This window comes from Haematobia irritans, chromosome 3 (genome assembly GCF_050003625.1).
Source record: "Haematobia irritans isolate KBUSLIRL chromosome 3, ASM5000362v1, whole genome shotgun sequence".
In the NCBI taxonomy this organism is placed as follows: Eukaryota; Metazoa; Arthropoda; class Insecta; order Diptera; family Muscidae; genus Haematobia; species Haematobia irritans.
Genome location: NC_134399.1, coordinates 142,369,930 through 142,395,704, shown reverse-complemented (window position 1 = coordinate 142,395,704; position 25,775 = coordinate 142,369,930). Strand labels below are relative to the sequence as shown.

General features: G+C 31.0%; 1 protein-coding gene across 1 annotated transcript in view; it reads left to right on the top strand.

Moving 5' to 3' along the window:
* The window catches only part of LOC142231220 (salivary endonuclease-like), a 9,941-nt gene extending 1,106 nt beyond the window's left edge, over nucleotides 1-8,835 (top strand). The window contains exons 3-4 of the mRNA XM_075301838.1: nucleotides 906-976; nucleotides 8,655-8,835. Coding sequence (XP_075157953.1) covers nucleotides 906-976; nucleotides 8,655-8,835 — 252 coding nt within the window. The remainder of the gene's footprint in view (nucleotides 1-905; nucleotides 977-8,654) is intronic.
* Nucleotides 8,836-25,775: the final 16,940 nt, after the last annotated feature.

The window sequence follows — 25,775 nt, the reverse complement described above, 5'->3', positions numbered from 1 at the left end:
AGAGCTCCGCCCAATTGAGAAATACTGGGCTATTGTCAAGCGGAACCTAAAGAAGACCAAAAAACTGCTAAGGACGAGCAGCAGTTCAAGGCAAACTGGCTTTCTGCGGCGAAGAAGGTGGACAAGGTGGCTGTACAAAATCTGATGGCAGGTGTTAAGCGTGAGGCCCGGCAATTCGGATTTGGAAAAGCGAAAGCCTAACTGAATATTTTTCCTGAATTTTATACTAATTGAATTTGAAAAAGAAATTTAATTTGATTTTTTAAATAAACGATTTCCCCGATTTACACGTGTTTTCCCTTGACCAAATTTTGACCGTATCACCCTTTAGTCTAAAAGAATTTCATCGGAAGTGGAAAAAAAATTAATTGAAGAAAGGTTTGCGAAACATCTTTAAATTTTTTGCTGGGTTTATAATACCAATTCCTTCATCTTCTTGTCCAATAATATCGTAGAAAAATTATAATTGTATGTAAAATCATTAATTTGGACTTAAAACCAGTCTTAATTGCTATCAGACTAATATAAAAATAGTTTATATTTTATTTTTAAGATTTAAAAAGTAAACATTTTCTTCCAACTTGAAGTATGGAATAAGTTGTGCCTCATTTTTATCCAGGTCGTATAAAATAAAAACCAACTTGGTATTTTAATGACGATGTATAACGGATCATGTTTTAATGTTATAAAATTTAGTTCGACCTAAAAACTGACGTCTCTTACTTTATTTACAACATTTTAATAGTTTCTAGTTTTTTATGCCTGTTTTTTTATTTATCTGTTTATTATGTTTTCTTCTCTTTTAGTGCAGTTGAACTCTAAATTACTAATTTAAAAGGTAAGTAAAAGTGTATTTGAAATATAATTGTCTCTTTTATCACAAAGTACACGAAATAACTTTCTAGCAACCATTATTGTCGTTGGCACCTATTAATAAACCAAATGCATTTCTTATTATGATCTCATACTTTACAAGGTAAGTAAGATAAGATAAGTAAGATAAGTAACATGACATGTAGATGTCTACAATTTTTTCTAAATTCTATCTCTTTTTTGAGATGACATTTATTTTTACATACAAATGTATTTTTTATAAGGCATTTAATTGACACTTTTGTTTAAAAAAAATAATTTTGACAGACGATGAGATGTCTGCATGCTTCACATCATTTCCATTTTAAGATGCCATTAAATGTTATACTGACAATAAAATGGAAGATTTTTGAGGAGCACAACGTTTTAAGGTACATTGTTTGCGTGTATGGAATGCTAATAGTAATCCAGGTTTTTTCATTCTGGGGTTAAGAAACGTCGTTTATGTCCAAAATAAAGTTAATTTATTCGAAAACAAGAAACAGTATAAAAGTGAACGATATTAAATGTTTAATTAAATTATAAAGAAAAAAGATTTTTTCTTCTGAAAAAGTTGCCGTCTGCATAAATGTCAACTTAAATAATTAATTATTAAATAAATGTTTTGCTAGGTGCTAAAGACATTATATATTAAATATTCATATTTCAAATCTTGAGAATTTTGCAATAAAAATTGGAGGCGCAACTGACCGCAAGCACAAAAATATCATATCCTTAAAATACCAATACATTAAAAAATTTGTATTGAATGTCTACGGTATAATAGTGAAAGGGCATTTGTCTTAAATGCCAAGTGGGAATGATTTTTTTTCCTAAACTAATCATCGAATTAGAGTCGCAACTGGCCGTAAGCACAAAAATATCATATCCTTAAAATACCAATACATTAAAAAATTTTTATTGAATGTCTACGTTATAATAGTAAAATGGCACTTGTCTTAAATGCCAAGTGGGAATGTATTTTTCCTAAACTCACTTCGAATTGGTGCGATAATTCGCCATACTTAATACAGACATAGAATAATTTTACCCTTCACCCAGTAAACTCACCTTGTAAATCCTATAAAATGGAGGCCAATACATTTGATCGATTGTTACGATACAATAGATCCACCGTAGTGCAATGGTTAAAATGCCCGCCGTGCATACACAAGGTCGTAGGTTCAAACCCAGATTCGACCAAACACCAAAAATTTTTTCAGCGGTGGATTATCCCACCTTAGTAATGCTGCACTGAAAAAACAGTGAACCCACCAGGAAGAAAACTTTCGATTAATTTTGGAAAATTGTTAATATTTTTAGAAATTTTTAACTAAACAGTATTACAAGCGCTGGCATCGCGCCGATATCACAAAAATAAGTAAATATTTCTCGACAAATTCAAGAAAATTTATTAGACATAAATAATTTTTTTCACTTTTTAAAGAAAATTTTGTAGTTTGAAGGAAAAAATTGGAGTTCAAAATTGCAAGAATGTCTTTAGTGACATACGAAGTTCATGATGGACGCTTTTGTAGTAAAATTTACAAATTTAAAGAAATAATGAACTATTTTATGACAAATACGAATTTAGTAAATCTCTATCCTTAACTTGTGTATAATTTTTTCCCGTCTTTTAGTTCATTTAACTAACGTACGCAAAAAATTATTAGAGTAAATGAAACTTTCACCAAATATAATAAGTTCATGAACTAAAATATAGTTAAATTGGCTTTAGTGAAATAGTGAGTTCACTTTTTTTTGAGTGTGGTGACATATCTGAGTGTTTCAAAGATTCTCTAAGTAGTTTCGCTATAAAAAGGAGGTCTATTGTCATTGAGCTTAACATAGAATCGGGCAGCACTCAGTGATAGTGAGATGAAATCCTTTCTAGAAAAATTGCGAATTTTTAAAAATATTTCATATCAAACGTTACGGACAAGCATTAGAATCACGATTGCCGCAGTTGGTAGTATTCTACCAAAAATGGTAGATTTTTTACTGTTTGGTAGATTGGTAGAATTCATGATGATTTGGTAGATATTGCAGAATATTTCTCTCCAACTAAGAGGTACTCCACAAATTTTCTATAGAAATAAATTTAGACAAACTTTTGTATAGAAAAAAAAATTGACAAACTTTTCTATAGAAATAAAATTTGGACAACATTTTCTATAGATTCCGTAGAAATAAAAATTTTTACAAAATTTTCCATAGAAATACGATCTATAGAAATAAAATGTGAACAAAATTTTCTATAGAAATAAAGTTTTGACGAAATTTTCTATAGAAATAAAATTTTGACAAAATGTTTTATAGAAATACAATTTTGACGAAATTCTCTATAGAAAAAAAAATTAGAAAAAATTCTCTATAGAAATAGCATTTTGACAAAATTTTCAATAGAAATAAAGTTTTTATGAAATTTTCTATAGAAGTAAAATTTTGACAAAATTTTTTATAGAAATACAATTTTGACAAAATTTTCTATAGAAATACAATTTTGATAAAATTTTCTATAGAAATAAAATTTTGACAAAATTTTCTATAGAAATAAAATTTTTTTTTTGTTTTGTTATTGTTGGTTTTGTTCTTTAAGCATTGTTGTTGTTTTTTATTTCAGCTTAAAACCATACATTGACTAAACTACAATTGTAGCTTAACCAACAGAGGAAAATAATGTTTGTCAAATTTATTTGGGCAAAGCCCTATAGACTGCAAGATGGTTGGATGGACGCACGTTTCGGAATTACCACATTCCTCATCAGCATCCTCTACTTGCAGCAAAACTATCAACCAATTATCAGAATAAATTCAGGCAGTTTATTAAACCCAACAAAAACCACACTTGAACCCTCCGAAAAAAGGTTTTACATTGTCAAATCGATGATTTGACAGTGGCATAGGAAAAGAGATATGTTTGTTTCGAATTTATTTCGGCATAAGCCGGCTATCAATGTAAAACCTTTTTTCGGAGGGTTCAAGTGTGGTTTTTGTTGGGTTTAATAAACTGCCTGAATTTATTCTGATAATTGGTTGATAGTTTTGCTGCAAGTAGAGGATGCTGATGAGGAATGTGGTAATTCCGAAACGTGTGTCCATCCAACCATCTTGCAATCTATAGGGCTTTGCCCAAATAAATTTGACAAACATTCTTTTCCTCTGTTGGTTAAGCTACAATTGTAGTTTAGTCAATGTATGGTTTTAAGCTGAAATAAAAAACAACAACAATGCTTAAAGAAGAAAACCAACAATAACAAAACAAAACAAATGGAAAAAGAAGAGGAGGCACGCTCAAAATAAACCCAGCCATGTGAATTCAAATCGATGATTTGACAGTGGCATAGGAAAAGAGATATGTTTGTTTCGAATTTATTTCGGCATAAGCCGGCTATCAATGTAAAACCTTTTTTCGGAGGGTTCAAGTGTGGTTTTTGTTGGGTTTAATAAACTGCCTGAATTTATTCTGATAATTGGTTGATAGTTTTGCTGCAAGTAGAGGATGCTGATGAGGAATGTGGTAATTCCGAAACGTGCGTCCATCCAACCATCTTGCAGTCTATAGGGCTTTGCCCAAATAAATTTGACAAACATTCTTTTCCTCTGTTGGTTAAGCTACAATTGTAGTTTAGTCAATGTATGGTTTTAAGCTGAAATAAAAAACAACAACAACGAAATAAAATTTTGACAAAATTTTCTATAGAAATAAAATTTTGACACAATTTTCTATAGAAATAAAATTTTGACAAAATTTTCTATAGAAATAAAATTTTGACAAAATTATCTATAGAAATGAAATTTTGACAAAATTTTCCATAGAAATAAAATTTTTACAAAACTTTCTATAGAAATAACATTTTTACAAAACTTTCTATAGAAATAACATTTTTACAAAATTTTCTATAGAAATAAAATTTTGACAAAATTTCCTATACAAATAAATTTTGACAAAATTTTCTATAGAAATAAGATTTTGAGAAACACCTTTTTAAAAGACTTTGATAGCACATGATAAAATTAAAAAAAAACAAGTAAGAAAGTCTAAAGTCGGGCGGTGCCGACTATATTATACCCTGCACCACTTTGTAGATCTAAATTTTCGATACCATATCACATCCGTCAAATGTGTTGGGTGCTATATAAAGGTTCGCCCCAAATACATACATTTAAATATCACTTGATTTGGACAGAATTTGATAGACTTTTACAAAATCTATAGACTCAAAATTTAAGTTGGCTAATGCACTAGGGTGGAACACAATTTTAGTAAAAAAAATATGGGAAACATTTAAATCTGAAGCAATTTTAAGGAAACTTCGCAAAAGTTTATTTATGATTTATCGCTCGATATATATGTATTACAAGTTTAGGAAAATTAGAGTGAGTTTTACAACTTTTCGACTAAGCAGTGGCGATTTTACAAGGAAAATGTTGGTATTTTGACCATTTTTGTCGAAATCAGAAAAACATATATATGGGAGCTATATCTAAATCTTAACCGATTTCAACCAAATTTGGCACGCAGAGCTAGAATGCTAAATCTACTCCCTGTGCAAAATTTCAACCAAATTGGGCCAAAACTCAGGCTTCTGGGCCATATAAGTCCATATCGGGCGAAAAATATATATGGAAGCTATATCTAAATCTGAACCGATTTCAATCAAATTTGGCACACATGACTATACTACCAATTGTGCTCCTTGTGCAAAATTTCAAGCTAATCGGGATAAAACTATGTCTTCTGGGTCCATATAAGTGCATATCGGGCGAAAGATATATATGGGAGCTATATCTAAATCTGAACCGATTTCAACCAAATTTGGCACACATAGCTACAATGCTAAATCTACTCCTTGTGCAAAATTTCAACTAAATCGGAGCAAAAAATTGGCCTCTGTGGTCATATGAGTGTAAATCGGGCGAAAGCTATATATGGGAGCTATATATAAATCTGAACCGATTTCAATGAAATTTGGCACGCATAGCTAGAATGCTAAATCTACTCCCTGTGCAAAATTTCAACCAAATTGGGTCAAAACTTTAGCTTTTAGGACCATATTAGTCCATATCGGGCGAAAGATATATATGGGAGCTATATCTAAATCTGAACCGATTTCAATAAAATTTGGCACACTTGACTATAGTACTAATTGTTCTTCTTGTGCAAAATTTTAAGCAAATTAGGGTAAAAATCTGGCTTCTGGGGCCATATAAGTCCATATCGGGCGAAATATATATATGGGAGCTATATCTAAATCTGAACCGATTTCTTCCAAAATCAATAGGGATCTATTCTGAGCCAAAACACATACTTGTGCCAAATTTGAAGTCGATTGGACTAAAACTGCGACCTAGACTTTGATTACAAAAATGTGTTCACGGACAGACGGACAGACGGACAGACGGACATCGCTATATCGACTCAGGAACCCACCCTGAGCATTTTTGCCAAAGACACCATGTGTCTATCTCGTCTCCTTCTGGGTGTTGCAAACATATGCACTAACTTATAATACCCTGTTCCACAGTGTGGAGCAGGGTATAAAAAATTCCTTGAGTCAAGAACTCAAAATTCAAATTTAATAGGTAATTTTGTTGTAAAAGTACCTTTAGTTCAATTCTCGGATTCTTTGGCTTGGTATGAGTATCAAAATCGTGAGTGTAAACACATAATCTCTAGAACCGGGTATGCTTTATTCAGAGCGTTCACGATTTCCATTTATGTTAATAGGAATTGCGTTCCAACTTTGAACTAAGTTACCACCAACATTATTTGGCAATAAGATATTTTGATGGGTGCGAAAATTCTTTTTGTGTTCTCACGACCGGCACGTATAAGCAAGACCGGCACGCACTACTGATTCTAAACTCTTTTCTTTTACACAAAAAAAGTTTACATAGATCCAAAGATTTTGACCTTCCCTTACGGATTTTGGTATTGATTCCCAGCGAAAGATGCGGCTTCTATAAAATAAAGACATTTTGTAGCGACCTATTTGGCTTTAAATCTATGATCAATAAAATTAAAATTAGGATACAGATCTTATTTATCGGATTTTCATTCTTTTTTGGCGGTATGTTAATAAAGTTATTCACATACAAACTACCGCCACTTTATATATTATAACGGATACTGCAAAGTAAAAAGTGTGGTTTTTAATTCCAAAAGAAACTTTAAACCAAAGAGGCTAAATCCTCAAAATAAGCCATAGCCTATACTAGAAGCGTTTTTATCTTATATCTAAGGATTCAATATTTCAGTTAATTTAAATGTGATTCATTACTTTAGGGAAAATTTGTCTTTGTTCAACGACATGCCACTTTAACAGAGGGACACAAATTTTGAAAATTTGTGTCCTAAAAAAATGTGTTTCTTTACTTTAAGGAACATTTGCCTTAGTTCAAAGACATAAAGACTTTAACGGACGGACGCAAACTTCCAAAATTTGTATTCTAAATTTAGTAAAAAAAAATTGAAGCAAATATTATAAACTTTATTTTAATTGAAATTTCATTAAGAAATTTGTCCTTAATATTTTGTAAATTGCACATCCTAAAATTTAAATTGCCTAATCTGCACGTAAATATTATTTTAAGTGTAGTTGACACATTTTCCTGGAGTATATAATTTCATCAATATAAACAACTCGCAATAAGTGTTGCCATTAAGCCTGCCAGACATCTCGGCGTAATTCTCTTTTACGATATCGAAAAGGAGGATTTTTGTTTTTTGTTTCTGTATATTTAATTCCAAACACTCTTCTTGGAAAAAATATCTGTTCTTTTATATAGAGAAGAAGCTTTGGTTTTTTTCCAATGTGTCGTTAAATCTTTATTTAACTTTAGGCTTATTGCCCAAGCATATCCAGTTCCACACTTGGCTGACACATGTTTGTGTTTAATGAGCATAACCGTAGTCAAGGAGACAAATAAAGATCAAAAGGCGAATAAAATTCAATGCGTCCTCTGAATTCTTTGATATCATAGCTTCAAGGATTTCCATTTGTATGTGGTATTCGAATGTGGATTTTGTCATTTGTATTTCATGTGGTATCCGCATGTGTGCGTGTGTGAATCGTCATTCTAACATCTGTGGCGTCATGAAAAAGTAAAACTCATTAGCTTTGTTAAATTTTAAAATGTTTGGTTTAACGATTGAAGGCATTTCGATGAGTGTCATTAGACAATGTGATTAGAGTGTACCCATGACAATATGTGCGAGTGATTACATTTGCTCTTATAAAGCACTCACACACACAAAGAGAGAGATAGAGAGAGAGTGAGGGCAGTGAAGTGGAAATGTGAGCAGTTGCCATACATTGTTACTTAAATGGTTTTGTTAGGAAGCTGCCCGTATACACTTTACCGAAGTCATGAAAATCTTTGTTTAATACAAATTTTAAGCCTACACTGAAAAAAATTATGCAACTTATATGTGCTTTCAATTTTTATTAAAACAAGTATATACAGACATGGATTCCATAGAAAACATACAGAATGTTATCGATAATCGAATTACTTAGGTTGTGTAAATCTTCTTAAAATTGTCTTCTAAATTGTAAGTTAGTCCATATGGAGGCTGTGTTAGATAAAACAAATAATTAAAGTAGAAAGTTGGGCGGGGCTGACTACCATATATCATGCCCTAAACCAGCACTATTTAATTTGTTAATATAAGCATTTGTGGGGTATCATTGATATAGGTTTGGGAGATAAATAAAATTTCCATATATAAGAAGCTTTATCTCAATATGAATAGAAAGTCCTGATATCAGGACCTATATTTTATTTTACACCCACAGAGTTTGTAAGCCACTAATAATGAGTACATTATTAAAAAAGAGAAAATCTCACAATGAGTGTGGCCAATGTTGCAAAATTTGTGAAAATCGGACAATATATGTATGTAAGAGCAATGGCGCTACGAATATGGGCCCCATGAAAATGAGCCCCACTGTGTCTAATGAAAATGAGCCCCAATAATGACGTGCGATACAACAACACGAAATTTGGTTCATTTTTGGGGTCGTATTTCATTTATTTTTTGGGGTTCTATTTCATAATGAAAATGGACCCTAAAATATCCTAATGAAAATGGGCCCTAAAATTTATTTGGGGCCTGTTTTCATTTAATGTGGGGCCAATTTTCAATTCTTAAGCTTATCAGATGCCTAGTTTTTAATTTTAAAGTTTAAACTTAAATCAAATCTGGTTTTATCGTTTTATTACATTAAATAGAAATATAATGATCAAAATTAAAAACAAAAAAATTAATTCATTAATGAAATAAATCGCTTTCAGCGTTAACAATTAGTACAGTATTTGTTAGTTTAAACAAACACTTGCATTACATCCTGGACTACATGACGGCAACAAGGACATTTATAATCTTCTTCATGCCTTTCTATTGCATTCGCCTGCAGCTTTAAGTTACATTCATGGCATACAATTAAATGTTTGCAAGGTAAAAAAAAACTATATTGGGACTATTGCCCCGACAAACAACGCAGCTTCTGTTGCTTTCGTTTGACACTATCTGCTCTTCATCAGCAATTTCATCCTCACTGTGGTCTGTTTCTGAATCTGTATTTTCGTAAGGAGTTGTTTCACGTAAGGAATCACTTATACTTTTGTCAAAGACAATTCTTTCAATAAATTTCATAGCCGTAATTTTGGCATTGTCAAGATGTGTACAATCTGTAATAATTGCTCCTTTACTACTACGTTTCTTTTTCTTCTTCACCGGTACTCCACTATCGCACAAGATTTGAAAAGAGCGGCTCTTAAAATATTCCTCTTTTCGAATGGCTTCGACGAATTTAAAAAAGTTCCCATTTTTTCTATAAACTTCCCCATTACTCCATTATATGCCTCAACCGCAGACGTCGTACGTATATCCTTTTTATATACGCGTATGTTATTATGTCCAACCTAAATGATAAAATAAAACTATGATTATTAAAAGAAAAATGATTATAAATAGTGAATTATTTACCTTTTTTAACCAATGTCTTTCAAAATAAGCCAAAAAAGAACTGAATTTTTGCTCTCCGTCCATTAATAAAGTTTTTAACTTTATATCATTGAATGTGCCAATAAATGGAACCTAAATAGAAATTCAAGTTCTATTAATAAATTCTTGCCTAAAATTTGTGAAATATCAACAAAACATAATTCAAAAAGAAACAATCTTGTATACTGGACTTTTGTTAGTGGGAGGAAATGAAAGCAAAATATATTTTTCCAAAAAATCGCGCGATTTTTTTTTTGCTTTCATTTCCTCCCACTAACAAAAGTCCAGTATATAATTGGGCAAAAAAGGTCTAACAAGGATTGTAATATTAATTTTCAAATTTTTGTAGAACTATGTTCGCGCGATTTTTTTTAAATAGTCTATTGTTTTAACATTGTTTTCTGCCAATAAAAATCTTTTAAATGTCGAACCACATAGTTCTAAAAAAATTTGCAAATTATTTCTGGAAATTGAAAGTGTCAGCTTTTATTTAATTATATATTTTAATCACTCACCAGCATCCGACTAGGCTTACACTGGGAAATTGGTTTGTCAGTGCACGTCTAATTGCACATTCATAATCAGTTACGAATATATTCGGTTCCATTTGAAATATGTTTTCATTTATATATTTCAATAAACAAGCATATGCAATATATGACTTTTTATCTATTAGTATAAAAAATACTGGAAATATCTAAAAATAGGTATATTAATATATATTATAAATAATAACTAAAATTATACACTTCAAATATTGTATATATATAAATATTGTATATAAATATTGTATATATATAACCAAGTGCTGTCGAAAACATCCACGGGGTACACAACTAAATGTACCATCCATTAAATATGTTCTATTTGCCGGAACAATGTTTTCTTTAATTAATTTTATTGTTTTAATTGATGAAAATATACAGTACGATATATCGTTTTCTGTGATCCACGCTGTAAAGAAGTGCTCCGGTTGCCAAAATGTTGCCAAATTTTCTCTAATTGAAATGCCTCCAGCACTTTTAATGGAGTTGAAGGAGACGGTGTATAGTTTTTGCTGACAATATACTGCAATCCGCGCTGAATTTTTGGAAAACTGATATTTTGTGATTCATGCTGAAATCTTATAACATACACAATATGATATAAAATCTTATTTATTTATTTATTTATATACATACCTCTCACAGTTTTTTTCAAAAGCTTGATTTATCGAACTCACAGCATTTCCAGTACCGCAAAGGGTGCTAGCAACTTCGATACAATCACTTTTAATTTTGTTTAAGACACTAATTTCTTTAAATTCATTTTCCTGATGGTCATGACAATGATCCACATAATTTTTCGCTAAGACACATTTCCCATCTGGCATTTAATTAACCCTTGCTTTACAGGATTTCACCCAACATTCATATTTATCAACTTCTTTATACGACGATTTTTTTTATATATACTTTTCTGATCATACACATACAATAATTTATTATTAATTTTTCGTCCAGTAAAAATAACACACTCCATATTCAACTAGGCACGCTTTTTCTTTGACACTCAAATTAATACTGATCGCGTGTAACTAATGTACGTGTAACTAATGCAGATGGACGCGACAGTACCAATAACGGTAAACAAGTAGCTATGGGTAAAAAATTAACACAGCAACTAGTCTTAGAATAATTTTATGTGGCGACATTCTTCATTAGGGCTCTCCCCGAATGGAGTACAGTCGAATAATAAGATTGGGTTTTAGTGCATTGATGTAAACTATGATTTTTAAATAAGCATTAAAAAGTTGTATTTAAAAATACTCTTAGATGTAAAAAATCTTTAGTAATTATTTTGATGCATGTTTTTTAATTTTGGGGCACTCTTTCGTAATTTTGGGGCCCATCTTCCTACACTCAAAAATACTTAATGAAAATGGGCCCCAACGTTTTTTTTTTTTGGGGTCCATCTTCGTTTCTATCATTCATAAAAATGGGGCCCATGTTCATGGGGCTTGTATTCATAATGAAAGACGACCCCAAATTTGGGGTTCTGCTTCATTTACTGTTTGGGGCTTATTTTCCTGGGGCCCATATTCGTAGCGCCGTTTTTTAATTTTGGGGCACTCTTTAGTAATTTTGGGGACCATCTTCCTACACTCAAAAATACTTAATGAAAATGGGCCCCAACGTTTTTTTTTTGGGGTCCATCTTCGTTTCTATCATTCATAAAAATGGGGCCCATGTTCATGGGGCTTGTATTCATAATGAAAGACGACCCCAAATTTGGGGTTCTGCTTCATTTACTGTTTGGGGCTTATTTTCCTGGGGCCCATATTCGTAGCGCCGAGAGCAATATGTAAATCTCAATAAAATCGGCTAATACATCTAAATTTGAAATTTGAATAACATTGGTTAATAAATAAGAGTATTATGGCCAAATTTGCGAAAATCGGGCGATACATATATATGGGACCGGATTTCTATGATTTTCCGCAGGTTTGATTAGTACTATAGAAGATTACATTGAGCCAACTTTTAGTAAGATCATTTAAATAATATGGCTATTATGGTAAAATTTTAGAAAATCGGGCGATACATATAGTATATAGGAGCTATATCTAAATCTGGATCGATTTCGACAATTCTTTGCAGGTACAGTTAGCAATACAGAAAATTAGATTTTTCCAACTTTGCGTTAGATCGGTTAATAAATAAGGAAGGCTATTATGGTAAAATTTGAGAAAATCGGACGATACATATATATGGATATGAAATATGAACCGATTTTTTAAAGGATGATCATTTAGATTAGACGCCGATCGGTTAGTAAACCAGCGCAATTTGTACATTTTTTTAAGATTTTGTAAAAAATCTTACTTTGCAAAATTTTATTTTGTCAAAAATTTATTTCTGCGAAAATTTTGTCAAAATTTTATTTCTATAGTAAATTTTGTCAAAATTTTATTTCTATAGTACATTTTGTCAAAAATTTACTTCTATAAAAAGTTTTGGCAAAATTTTATTTCCATAGAAAATTTTGTCAACATTTTATTTCCACAGAAAATTTTGTCAACATCTTATTTCTATACAATTTTTTTTGAAAATTTTATTTCTGTAGAAAATCTTGTCAACAATTTTTATAGAAAATTTTTAAAGTTTGTTTTACAAAAAAATTTTGTTAAAATTTTATTTCCATAGAAAAATTTGTCAAAATTTTATTTCCATAGAAAAATTTGTCAAAATTTTATTTCTATAGAAACTTTTGTGAAATTTGTATTTCTATAGAAAATTTTGTCAAAATTTTATTTCCATACAAAATTTTGTGTATCGGATCTATATCTTAATTTGATGCGATTTTAATTATATAGCCTTCGTTCTAAAAAACCATCAATATCGATTAATAATTTCTATCAGATAACAAAAACATACACATAATGACGGTGTCCATCAAGGGCTAGATCGACTCAGGAGGTGATTCTAGGGCCATAGGTTTATATTTTATGGGGTCTAAAATCAATATTTCTCGTATGCACAGTTTTTGTCAGATCTAAATTATATATCCTGACCTCTATGTGGTTTAGGGTATCAGACGGCAGAATAAATACCAATATAAGCCTCTGTAGCTTTTAGTTTTCTTTAGAAATAAACTTTTGAAAAATATTCTATAGAAATAAAATTTTGACAAAATTTGCTATAAAAAAATTTTCTATAGAAATAAAATTTTGACAAAATTTTCTATAGAAATAACGTTTTGTATAGAACTAACACTTTTAACAAAATTTTGAATAGAAATAACATTTTTGACAAAATTTTCTATAGAAATAAAATTTTTGACAAAATTTTCTATAGAAATAAAATGTTTCTATATAAATTAAATTTTCGACAGAATTTTCTATATAAATAAAATTTTGAAAAAATTTTCTATAGAAATAAAATTTTGACGAAATTTTCTATAGAAATAAAATTTTGACAAAATTTTCTATAGAAATAAAATTTTACCAAATTTTCTATAGAAATAAAATTTTGCCAAATTTTCTATTGAAATAAAAGTTTGACAAACTTTTCTGCAGAAATAAAATTTTGACATAATTTTCTATGGAAATAAAATTTTGACAAAATTTTCTACAGAAATAAAATTTTGACAAAATTTTGTATTGAAATAAAATTTTGACAACATTTTGTATAGAAATAAAATTTTGACAAATTTTTCTATAGAAATAAAATTTTGACAAAATTTTCTATAGAAATAAAATTTTGACAACATTTTCTATAGAGATAAAATTTTGACAAAATTTTCTATAGAAATTAAAATTTGACAAAATTTCTATAGAAATAAAATTTTGACAAAATTTTCTATAGAAATAAAATTTTGACAAAATTTTCTGTATAAATAAAATTTTGACAAAATTTTCTATAAAAATACAATTTTGACAAAATTTTCTATAGAAATAAAATTTTGCCAAATTTTCTATAGAATTAAAATTTTTTTTTTGACAAAGCTTTCTATAGAAAAAAAAGTTAGACAAAATTTTCTATAGAAATAAAATTCTAGACAAAATTTTCTATAGAAATAAAATTCTGACAAAAAAATATTTTATACCCTCCACCATAGGATGGGGTGTATATTAACTTTGTCATTCCGTTTGTAACACATCGAAATATTACTCTAAGACCCCATAAAGTATATATATTCTGGGTCGTGGTGAAATTCTGAGTCGATCTGAGCATGTCCGTCCGTCCGTCTGTTGAAATCACGCTATCTTCCGAACGGAGCAAGCTATCGACTTGAAACTTGGCACAAGTAGTTGTTATTGATGTAGGTCGGATGGTCGGTTCACTTTTACGTATAGCCCCCATATAAACCGATCCCCCGATTTGGCTTGCGGAGCCTCTAAGAGAAGCAGATTTCATCCGATCCGGCTGAAATTTGGAACATGGTGTAAGCATATGGTCTTTAATAACCATGCAAAAATTGGTCAACATCGGCCCATAATTATATATAGCCGCCCTATAAACTGATCACCAAATTTGACCTCCGGAGCCTCTTGGAAGAGCAAAATTCATCTGATTCAGTTGGTCGAAATCGGTCCATAATTATATATAGGCCCCATATAAACCGATCGCCAGATTGGACCTCCGGAGCCCCTTGGAAGAGAAAAATTCATCTGATTCAGTTGAAATTTAGTACGTGGTGGTAGTATATGATATTTAACAACCATGCTAAAAGTGGTCCATATCAGTCCATAATCATATATAGCCCCCATATAAACTGATCCCGAGATTTGGTTTTGGAGCCTCTTGGAGGAGCAAATTTCATCCGAGTCAGTTGATATTTGGTACATTGTGCTAGTATATGGCCGTTAACAACCATGCCTAACTAGGTCCATATTGGTCTATAGTTATATATAGCCCTCAGATAAATCGATCCCCAATCACACAAAAATTGGTCCATATTAAGTTCATAATTGTATATAGCCCCCACATAAGCGATCCCCATATTTCAATTGTGGCTCTCTACGTATCGTGCAAAAAGTCCATATCGATTCGTAATTATTTGTAGACTTAAATATACATACCTTTTTTGTCTAATATATACCACGTATGGACTAACTAACAATTTAGAAAACGATGTTAAGAAGTTTTAAGATACTACCACCCAAGTAATTCTATTGTGGATGACATTCTTTCGTAGAAGTTTCTACGCAATCCATGGTGGGGGGTACATAAGATTCGGCCTGGCCGAACTTACGGCCGTATATACTTGTTTCATACTAACCAGAAAAATTTGATCAAAAACTTCAAAATAAGATTCTTTAAAATATTCTTGCCACCCATGTCCGCAAGCCAAATCTTGGGATCGGTTTATATGGGGGCTATATATAATTATGTACTGATGTGAACTAATTTTTGCATGCTTATTAAAGGGCATATACCATCATCGCGTACCAAATTTCAACCGGATCGAATGAAATTTGCTATTTCATGGAGGTCCGCAAGACAAATGTAGGGGTCGGTTTATATGGGGGCTTTACAGTGGTCCGATATGGCCCATTTGCAATACCATCCGACCTACAGAGCCGGACAAAGGTCGACTCAGAATTTCACCACGATTCAGAATACGTATATACTTTATGGAGTCTGAGACCAATATTTTGATGTGTTACACACGGAATGACAAAGTTGATATCCTATGGTGGAGGGTATAAAACAAAACAAACTTCCGCTCGATTGTATGTTTCAACAATCACATTGCACAACTGACAGGCTGGACATAAGAACATCTAACGAATATTTTAAGGCTTGGCCAAAGAAAAACGACAGTCGTTTATGAAATCTTGAAGGCTCGTGATCGAAACCGCGAACATTCGTTTTTGATTTTTCGTGATCGTTTCTGTTTCATTTTGTTACCGTCCGTTCACGATTTTGGAACGTAATCTTTTCCATTAGTGTATTCATCATTTAAAAAAATTCGGAATGGTATACAAACCTCCGCGAAATTAAGAGCCGTTTTTTGGAACGTAATTTTTCCATTAATGTATACTTGGTGGTGTGTAATTAAGATACGGTCCCGGTGAACAAAAGCCCGTTAATACTTGTTTAAATTATAATCTCGCGTTTTTCTGTACAAATAGATTGATATTTAAATACGACGTATGGCAAGTCTTAATTCTCGAGGTGAAAGACACAACTTTTGAATTTGACTTATGGTTGCCCTGAAAATATTAATGGATTTCTTCAATCATTTAAAGCACTTCGGGATGGTATACAAACCTCCGCGAAATTCAGAGCCGCTTTTACTTATTCTTCATTTATTTATTTTTTCCTTCAAATGTTCATTCAAAACGACATTAAAGAAAAAGTACGTAATTTTTCTTTAGCGTCTTTTGCTGTCTTTTTCAAGAGGGTTTTTTCCGTTCATTTTCTTTAATGTATAACTCTTTGTTGTTTGTTTTTTCTTTCTTATACCATTGTTTAGTATATACTCAGTTTATTTGGTGTGAAATACATTTTCTTGGTATAGGAAAAATTGTGTGAAAAGTGACTGTTATATTGAGAAAAATTGACAGGCACATTTAACATGTTAGATTTTTTTTCTTTTATTTCGGCTTCTTTTGGTATTCTCTGATTTTTCGGCATATGCTTGAACCTTTGTGAAAGAAAAAAAAAACGAAAGGGCGATATGTAATGAAATACTTCGAAGCATGTAGGCAGCAAAAGATTTTCAGACAATGTTCGGTGTTTGGGTATGTGAGTTTGTATGTCTTTAGGTCGCTGTTTGCCTTCTTCTTGTCTCTTTATATCCACTTATTGAATATCTGCGGTACACAATAAATTTGACAGCCACTTTAACATCTTCGTTGCCGTGGCATTTTCCAATTTTTTTTTACTACTCTGTAAGCCCAAGAATTCTTCTTTCACACCAATGAACATATTTCCTCAATACATTCAAATACCATTTACTATATTCAACCACACATTTACCTGTGTATCATTTTACACAAACAAATGGTGTTTTTAGTGAATACGTGGGCTATAAAATATTTTCAATTTTATAAATATTTGCATACTTTCAGGCGCAGATATGTAGGTTTCAATGTATGCAATTGGGCAACAGATAGGTGTTCATTTATTATTGCACACTATTCCATGTCTATTACAGACCTTCGAAAATGGGTTACAAAAACTGCAAAATGTGTTACAAAAGTATAACATTTGGTGGTTCTGTAAAAAGTGGCTCTTCGTACATATTGAAAAAGTGGCACAAAACGTAGTCATCGTTCTTCTATAAAAATTAACTGTAGACATAAACTTTCATCATTACACCTACCATCTTACACACAAAGAAAATTTCATTAAAAGTCAGCCAACGAAAAATTGTCATTGATATAACGAAACACTTTCATTAATACAATGAAAATATTTGTTAATAGTACGAAACGTTACGTTGATTTGCAGAAAATTCGTTATATTAACGAAAAAATTCGTTGTATTAACGAATTCGTTTCATTGGCAGACTTTTAACGATACATTTCGTTAATATGACGAAACTTTTTCTACTAGTGTAGAATGGTAATTGGGGCATAATAAGTTTGTCAATCGTGAGTGAACATCTCTCTTATAACTGAGTGCTGCTCGATTCCATGTTTAGCTCAATGACAGGGGACCTCCTTTTTATAGTCGACTCTGAAACATTCAGAAATGTCACCAGCATTACTCAGAGGGGGTCCATCCAACACTTTTTGAACCCACGGCCATTTATAACAGGTTGGCTGATAAGTCCCCGGTCTAACAAAGAAAAACACATTTTTTTGTCAAAATTCGTTTTTATTATTCAACATAGTTCCCTTCAAGAGCGATACAACGATTATATCGACCTTCCAATTTTTTGATACCATTTTGGTAGTACTCCTTCGGTTTTGCCTCAAAATAGGCCTCAGTTTCGGCGATCACCTCTTCATTGCAGCCAAATTTTTTCCCCGTGAACATCCTTTTGAGGTCTGAGAACAAGAAAATGTCGCTGGAGGCCAGATCTGGTGAATACGGTGGGTGGGGAAGCAATTCGAAGCCCAATTCATGAATTTTTGCCATCGTTCTCAATGACTTGTGGCACGGTGCGTTGTCTTGGTGGAACAACACTGTGAGCTCGCGCGGCACCCATTTTGCACAGAGCTTCCGCATATCCAAATATTGATGAATGATATGACCAACACTTTCCTTTGATATCTTTAAGGCCTCTGCTATCTCGATCAACTTCATTTTACGGTCATTCAAAATTTTTTTGATGTTTTCGTCGGTAACCACCTCTTTCGGGCATCCACTGCGTTCACCATCCTCCGTGCTCATTTCACCACGCTTGAATTTTGCATACCAATCAATTATTGTTGATTTCCCTGGGGCAGAGTCCGGAAACTCATTATCAAGCCAAGTTTTTGCTTCCACCGTATTTTTTCCCTTCAGAAAACTGTATTTTATCAAAACACGAAATTCCTTTTTTTTCCATTTTTTTCACGATAACAACAAAAGTTGCTTCACAAAAGACGCTCTCACAAACAAATTGACTTACAGACGTCAAATTTTGACACGAATTATTTGAAGGTTGGTACTATATAAAAATAATATGTATTTAATATTAGCGACGCCATCTATATGTCAGACAGGGGACTTATCGGCCAACCTGTTATGCAAGGAGGGCACGCTAATCATTGCTATTTTTAATTTTCCACTTTCTGTTTCCAAGTCTAGTAAAGGCAGGAAAGTGACAAAGGTAGTGTTCCAAAGTCTCATCATCCTCAAAATATGCCCTTCATTCACCATCCTCTGCTGCTCCTATTCGGCACAGATGTGTTCCCAATTCTAGATGCCCGGTTATTATTACCACGTTCCTCCTAACTGTTCATTTCTTTTAAAACAAAAGTGACAAGAGCCCTAATTTTTGGGCAAATTTTTCTTGGACCCATTTTCATACCGCCTCTGCACTCAAAAAAAAAAAAAAAAGTTTACTCGGATCCAATGATTTTTACCTTCGTTTAAATATTTTGGTATTGATTCCGAGCCAAAGATGCGGCTTCTTTAAAATAAAGACTTTTTTTAGCGACCTTCTTTAAAATAAAGACTTTTTTAGCGACCTCTTCGGCTTTAAATCTACACTGAAAAAAATATTTACGTGATATTAAAGATTACGCAACCTAAATTTTAGGATACGAAATTAAAAAAAAAAAACATTAAGGACAAATTTCTTTAAAATAATGAAATTTTAATTAAAATAAAGTTTATAATCTTTGCTTCAAAAATTTTTTTCATTAAATTTTGGACACAAATTTTGTAAATTTGCGTCCCTACGTTAAAGTCACATGTCTTTGCACTAAGGCTAATTTTCCTTGAAGTAAAGAAACACATTTTTGATTTAAAGAAATTGTCTTCAAATTAACTGAAATATTGAATCTTTGGATTTAAGATAAAAACGCTTCAAATGTAGGATTAAGCGTCTTCGGTTTAAAGTTTTTTTTTGGAATTAAGAAAACATTTTTTTAATTTGAAGTATCCGTTATAATTTGGATTTTTAAACTGGCATTTGTTTATTATGTTAATAAACCGCGAAAAGAGAATGAAAATTTGATAAATGAGATCTGTATCCTAATTTTAATTTTATTGGTCGTACATTTAAAGCAGGATAGGTCGCTTAAAAATTTCTTTATTTAAAAGAAGCCGCATCTTTGGCTCAGGATCAATATCAAAATCCTTAAGGGAAGTTCAAAATCTTTGAATCCAAGTAAATTTTTTTTGAGTGTAGGATCAATAAAATAAAAATTTTAGGATACAGATCTCTTTTGTCGAATTTTCCTTCTCGGTTCCCGGTATATTAATAATGTTCTTCACGTACAAACAAACGCCAGTTTAAAAATCCAAATTTTAACGGATACTTAAAAAAAATTTCTTAATTCCAAAGAAACCAAAGATGCTAAATCCTCAAAATAATTCTTAGCCTATATTTGAAGCGTTTTTATCTTAAATCCAAAGATTCAATATTTCAGTTAATTTGAAGACAATTTCTTTAAATCAAAAATGGGTTTCTTTACTGTGAGGAAAATTTGCCTTAGTTCAAAGACATACGACATTAATGGTGGGTCGCAAAATTCCAAAATTTGTGTCGTAAATTTAATAAAATATTTTTTTTTTTGAAGCAAAGATTATAAACTTTATTTTAATTAAAATTTCATTATTTTAAAAAAAATTTATCCTTAATATTTTGTAAATACACATAAATATTTTTTATCAGTGTAGGTAACACCAAAAAATACTCAAATTTGTATTGTCATGATAAACCTTCTAGTATTTCGAAATACAGGTGAATCTTATGGAATTTATTCCCATATCTTTGAATGTGTAAAGTCTCTTATGGATTTTCTATGCTTTTTACCGCCATCGCAAGCAGTAACATACGAACCATGACAACTACTACTACAAAAACAAAATATTCTTTATACAAAAATATTATGCTGATGTTTATTGTATTATTTTGTTCAGTCTTTAAAATAAAATTATCTGACAATGGAAATTCGGTAAAAATACAGCAACATCAATACCATATGGCTTCAGGTAGAAAACAAGTGGTTGACTGGCACTTTTTTTATTCAATAAATGCGCTAAAAAATCCTCTCATCCATACCAAATGGGACACAGTGGTATCATGCATAATAAAACATCAATAAATATTCGTAGAGAAATAACAGATATATGGAAATATTGAATAAACATAGCACATTTAAAGGGACAATTTTTGTTTGTCGTAAACGGGAAGGTGTTTGACATGCATTTACCATAGGGCAAAAGCGTCGTAAACCTGCATAAAATTCTTATTTATTGACAATATAAGAATTTGTATAGTACAAAATTGCGCCAAATTGTGTAGGCATACTAGTTTGGTTTCCCATACATATTTATTTATTATTTATTATACCCTCCACCAGGGCTGTGGAGCCGCAGTCGGAGTCGGAGTCTTGGAGTCGGAGTCTGAAGATTTTGCTGGAGTCGGAGCCGGAGTCGGAGTCGTAAAAATTTTGCTCGACTCCGACTCCGGCTAAACCAAATTTTTTAAAACACTTCACATTTTTGTAACTAAGCAAGTTTTTACGCAAATTAATTTCCATTGCGTTATTCATTCGATCAATGTACAGCATGATAGTAAATGAAAATCAACTTCCAATTACGGCTATCTTTTTATAATTCCTTGAATGTTAGACTAGCAGATGGGCTGGATCGATCCATTTTAATGCCCATATCAATTTATTTGAAATATTTCGAACAATCGAAATTATTTTTTTTATTTTATTTTAAGGCCATATACATATGTGGAATATTGACAGAAAATTTTTTCAAAATTGTTTTTTTATAGAAAATTTTGTCAAAATGTTATTTCTATAAAAAGTTTTGTCAAAATTTTATTTATATAGCAAATTTTGTCAAAATTTTATTTCTATAAAAAATTTATTCAAAATTTTATTACTATAGAAATATTTTTTATAGATATAGATAATTTAGTCAAAATTTTATTTCTATAGAAAATTGGGTAAAAAATTATGTTTCAATAGAATATTTTTCAAAATTTTATTTCTATAGAAAATTTTGCAAAATTTTGTTTGTTACACAAAAATTTTTTCAAAATTTTATTTCTATTGATAATTTTATTTCTATAGAAAATTTTGCCAAAATTTTATAGTAATAGATTTTTTTATTAGAAAATTTGGTCAAAATTTTATTTCTACAGAAAATTTTCCCAAAACTGTATAGTAATAGATTTTTTTATTAGAAAATTTGGTCAACATTTTATTTCTATAGAAAATTTTGTCAAAATTTTATTTCTATAGAAAATTTAGTCAAAATGTTGTTTCTGTAGAATATTTTGCAGAATTTTATTTACTACACAAAATTTTTTCTAAAATTGTATTTTTATTGATAATTTTTTCAAAATTTTATTTCTATAAGAAAAAAATTTTCAAATTTTATTTCTATAGCAAATTTTCTCAAAATTGTTTTTCTTACTAATGTTCACTGATACCCACTGCTATAAAAAATGTATTCAAAATTTTATTACTATAGAAAATTTTTTTCTATATAAAATTTAGTCAACATTTTATTTCTATAGAAAATTTAGTCAAAATTTTGTTTCTATAGAATATTTTGCAAAATTTTATTTCTATACAAAATTTTGCAAAATTTTTTTTGCTACATATTTTTTTTAAATTGTATTTCTATTGATAATTTTTTCAAACTTTAATTTCTATAAACAATTTTGCCAAATTTTATTTCTATAAAAATTTTATTCAAAATGTTATTTCTATATATTTTGTCAAAATTTGATTTCTATAGAAAATTGTGCCAAAATTTTATTTCTATAGAAAATTTAGTCAAAATGTTGTTTCTGTAGAAAATTTTGCAAAATTTTATTTCTATATAAAATTTTGCAAAATTTTATTTACTAGACAAAAATTTTTCCAAAATTGTATGCTCACTGATACTCACTGCTAAGTCGAAAACTTGTAGAAATGACTCAAATTTTCAATGAATGAAATTGTCTAAACAATTATAAATATTTCCCAAATATTGCCCGAGATTTTGTAGAAGTCTGATTTGAGATTTTATCAAAATGTAGATCTAAATACAAAGTTGTGCAGAGTATATTATAATCGGCCCGCCCGACTTTAGACTTTTCTTGCATTTTTATTTTTTGTTAAAATTGTGTTACGTCCCATAACCTTAGATTTAAAATTTAAGTACATAGATTTTGTAGAAGTATATACAATTCTGTCTAAATCGATTCAGATTCAAATTCATGCATATGGGAATATAAACCTTTATATAGCTCGCAACAAATTTAAATGATTTGAGGTAGTATCAATCATTTTGGTCCACAAATACATAACATATACTGTTGGTATCTTCTCATATTATGATGGGTATTTATATCATTATTTTATTTATTAAACATTGCCCTAAATTTGAAATATAGCGTTTAATTGGCATCTAATGTGAAATTAAGACCTTTCTTTTGCACACATAAATAAATACGATACTTTATATCGATCCACTTACGGTACCCCCACAATAGAACTACAAATTAGTGGTATTAAAATGAGATTTAGTTATATTACCCGGAGTCGACTCCGGAGTCGGAGTCGAGCTGATGACAAATGCTGGAGTCGGAGTCGAGCAAAATTGGCTCGACTCCACAGCCCTGCCCTCCACCATAGGATGGGGGAATATTAACTTTGTCATTCCGTTTGTAACACATAGAAATATTGCTCTAAGACCCCATAAAGTATATATATTCTGGGTCGTGGTGAAATTCTGAGTCTATCTGAGCATGTCCGTCCGTCCGTCTGTTGAAATCACGCTAACTTCCGAACAAAACAATCTATCGATTTAAAACTTAACACAAGTAGTTGTTATTGATGTAGGTCGGATGGTATTGCAAATGGGTATATCGGTCCACTTTTACGTATAGCCCCCATATAAACGGACGCCCAAATTTGGCTTGCCGATCCTCTAAGAAAAGCAAATTTCATCGTGGTGGTACGTGGTGGTTGTAGTATATGCGATTTAACAACCATGCCAAAAGTGGTCCATATCAGTCCATAATCATATAAAGCCCCCTTATAAAACGATCCCTAGATTTGGTTTTGGAGCCACTTGGAGGAGCAAATTTCATCCGAGTCAGTTGAAATTTGGTACATTGCTGTAGTATATGGCCGTTAACAACCATGCCTTACTAGTTCCATATCGGCCTATAGTTATGTATAGCCCTCAGATAAATCGATCCCCAATCACACCAAAAGTGGTCTATATCAAGTTCATTATTGTATATAGCCCACATATAACCGACCCCCATATTTCAATTCTGGCTCTCTACGTACCGTACAAAAGTCCATACGATTCGTAATTATTTGTAGACTTACCTATACATACCTTCTTTGGTCTAATATATACCACCTATGGACTAACTAACAATTTAGAAAACTATGTTAAGAAGTTTTAAGATACCACAACCCAATTAATTCGATTGTGGATGACAGTCTTTCGTAGAAGTTTCTACGCAAACCATGGTGCATGGTACATAAGATTCGGCCTGGCCGAACTTACGTTCGTATATACTTGTTTTTTATTTTCCATTTAATTTGCCACGACAATTTCAACAATTTGAAAACACGTTTTTCATAAAATTCTTAATTAATTTAAGGTTAAATGTTACCAAATAAAATCTAAAAGAATTAAGAGAAAAATAAAAAAAACAAGTATATAAAGCAGTAAGTTTGGCCGGGCCGAATCTTAAATACCCACCACCATGAATCAAATATAATATTTTACTTTGAAAACTCTTCGTCGTAGCGGGTGACTTGATAATATATAGAATTTTAGGGGGTTTGATGTCAAATATTTTCCCAAGCAAATCAGTTCAACCAGTACGCTTCCCGAATAAAAAATTTAAAGATTCTACCTATGAAGACTAGATCAGATTCTGGATTTATGAGAACCCATTTTGTTTGAGTTTTAGAGAAATCATAAACATATTGTATAATTGATGAAATAAAGCCTTGATTTGAAATCTTAAATTTGTATATTTTTACCGCCATTATTTAAATTAATACGATGAGTGAAATCTGGAAATTTTACTTTCAGTTTCAAGCAATTTTCATGATCAGTGCGACTGCTATACTCTGAAAGAAGTTTTTCTTTTCTGAGGAACGACATTTTAGACAAGCAAAGTTTTCTTTTGACACGAATTTTACAGACAATCGTTGAATCGCTTATCAAAAATTCGGATTAGTTTTCTCTAAACGAAAATACTTTATACGAAAGGGGAATTTCGATTGTCTAAAATTTCATTCCGGAGGAAAATATTTTTTCTTTGGGTGTACCCTCAAGAAGTTAAATCGGTCTATATCGATGCCTTACCAAATGAACCGGAAAAATAAATGCGATACAGATTTTTGAAGATCTAAAATTCCAGTATATTTACATTTTTGTGCAAATCGGATAAAAACTACGGTTTCTAGAAGCCCAAGGAGTTAAATCTGGAGATCGGTCTATGTGGAGGCTATACACTCAAAAAAATAGTTCTTTCCTCCCAAACGAAATTGTAGACAAACAAAGTTCATTTCTCATTTACTTTTCGCTGTAAGGAAGTGTATTTGGAAGAAAAGTATATACTTTTTGTGATAAACGTTTATTCTTTTCCAGGATGTAAAAACAGTTTCATAAAGACTAACTCAAAAAAAAAAAAACATTGTTTTCTTGCTAATTGCATTTTCCATCACATCTTTCTCAAATCCGCGAGGTTTTTTAGTTCTTAACACATTTTCCTGTAATACCAACAAGTAGAAAAAAATTATACGATTTTATAAAGTTAAGAATTTTTTTGTACCTTT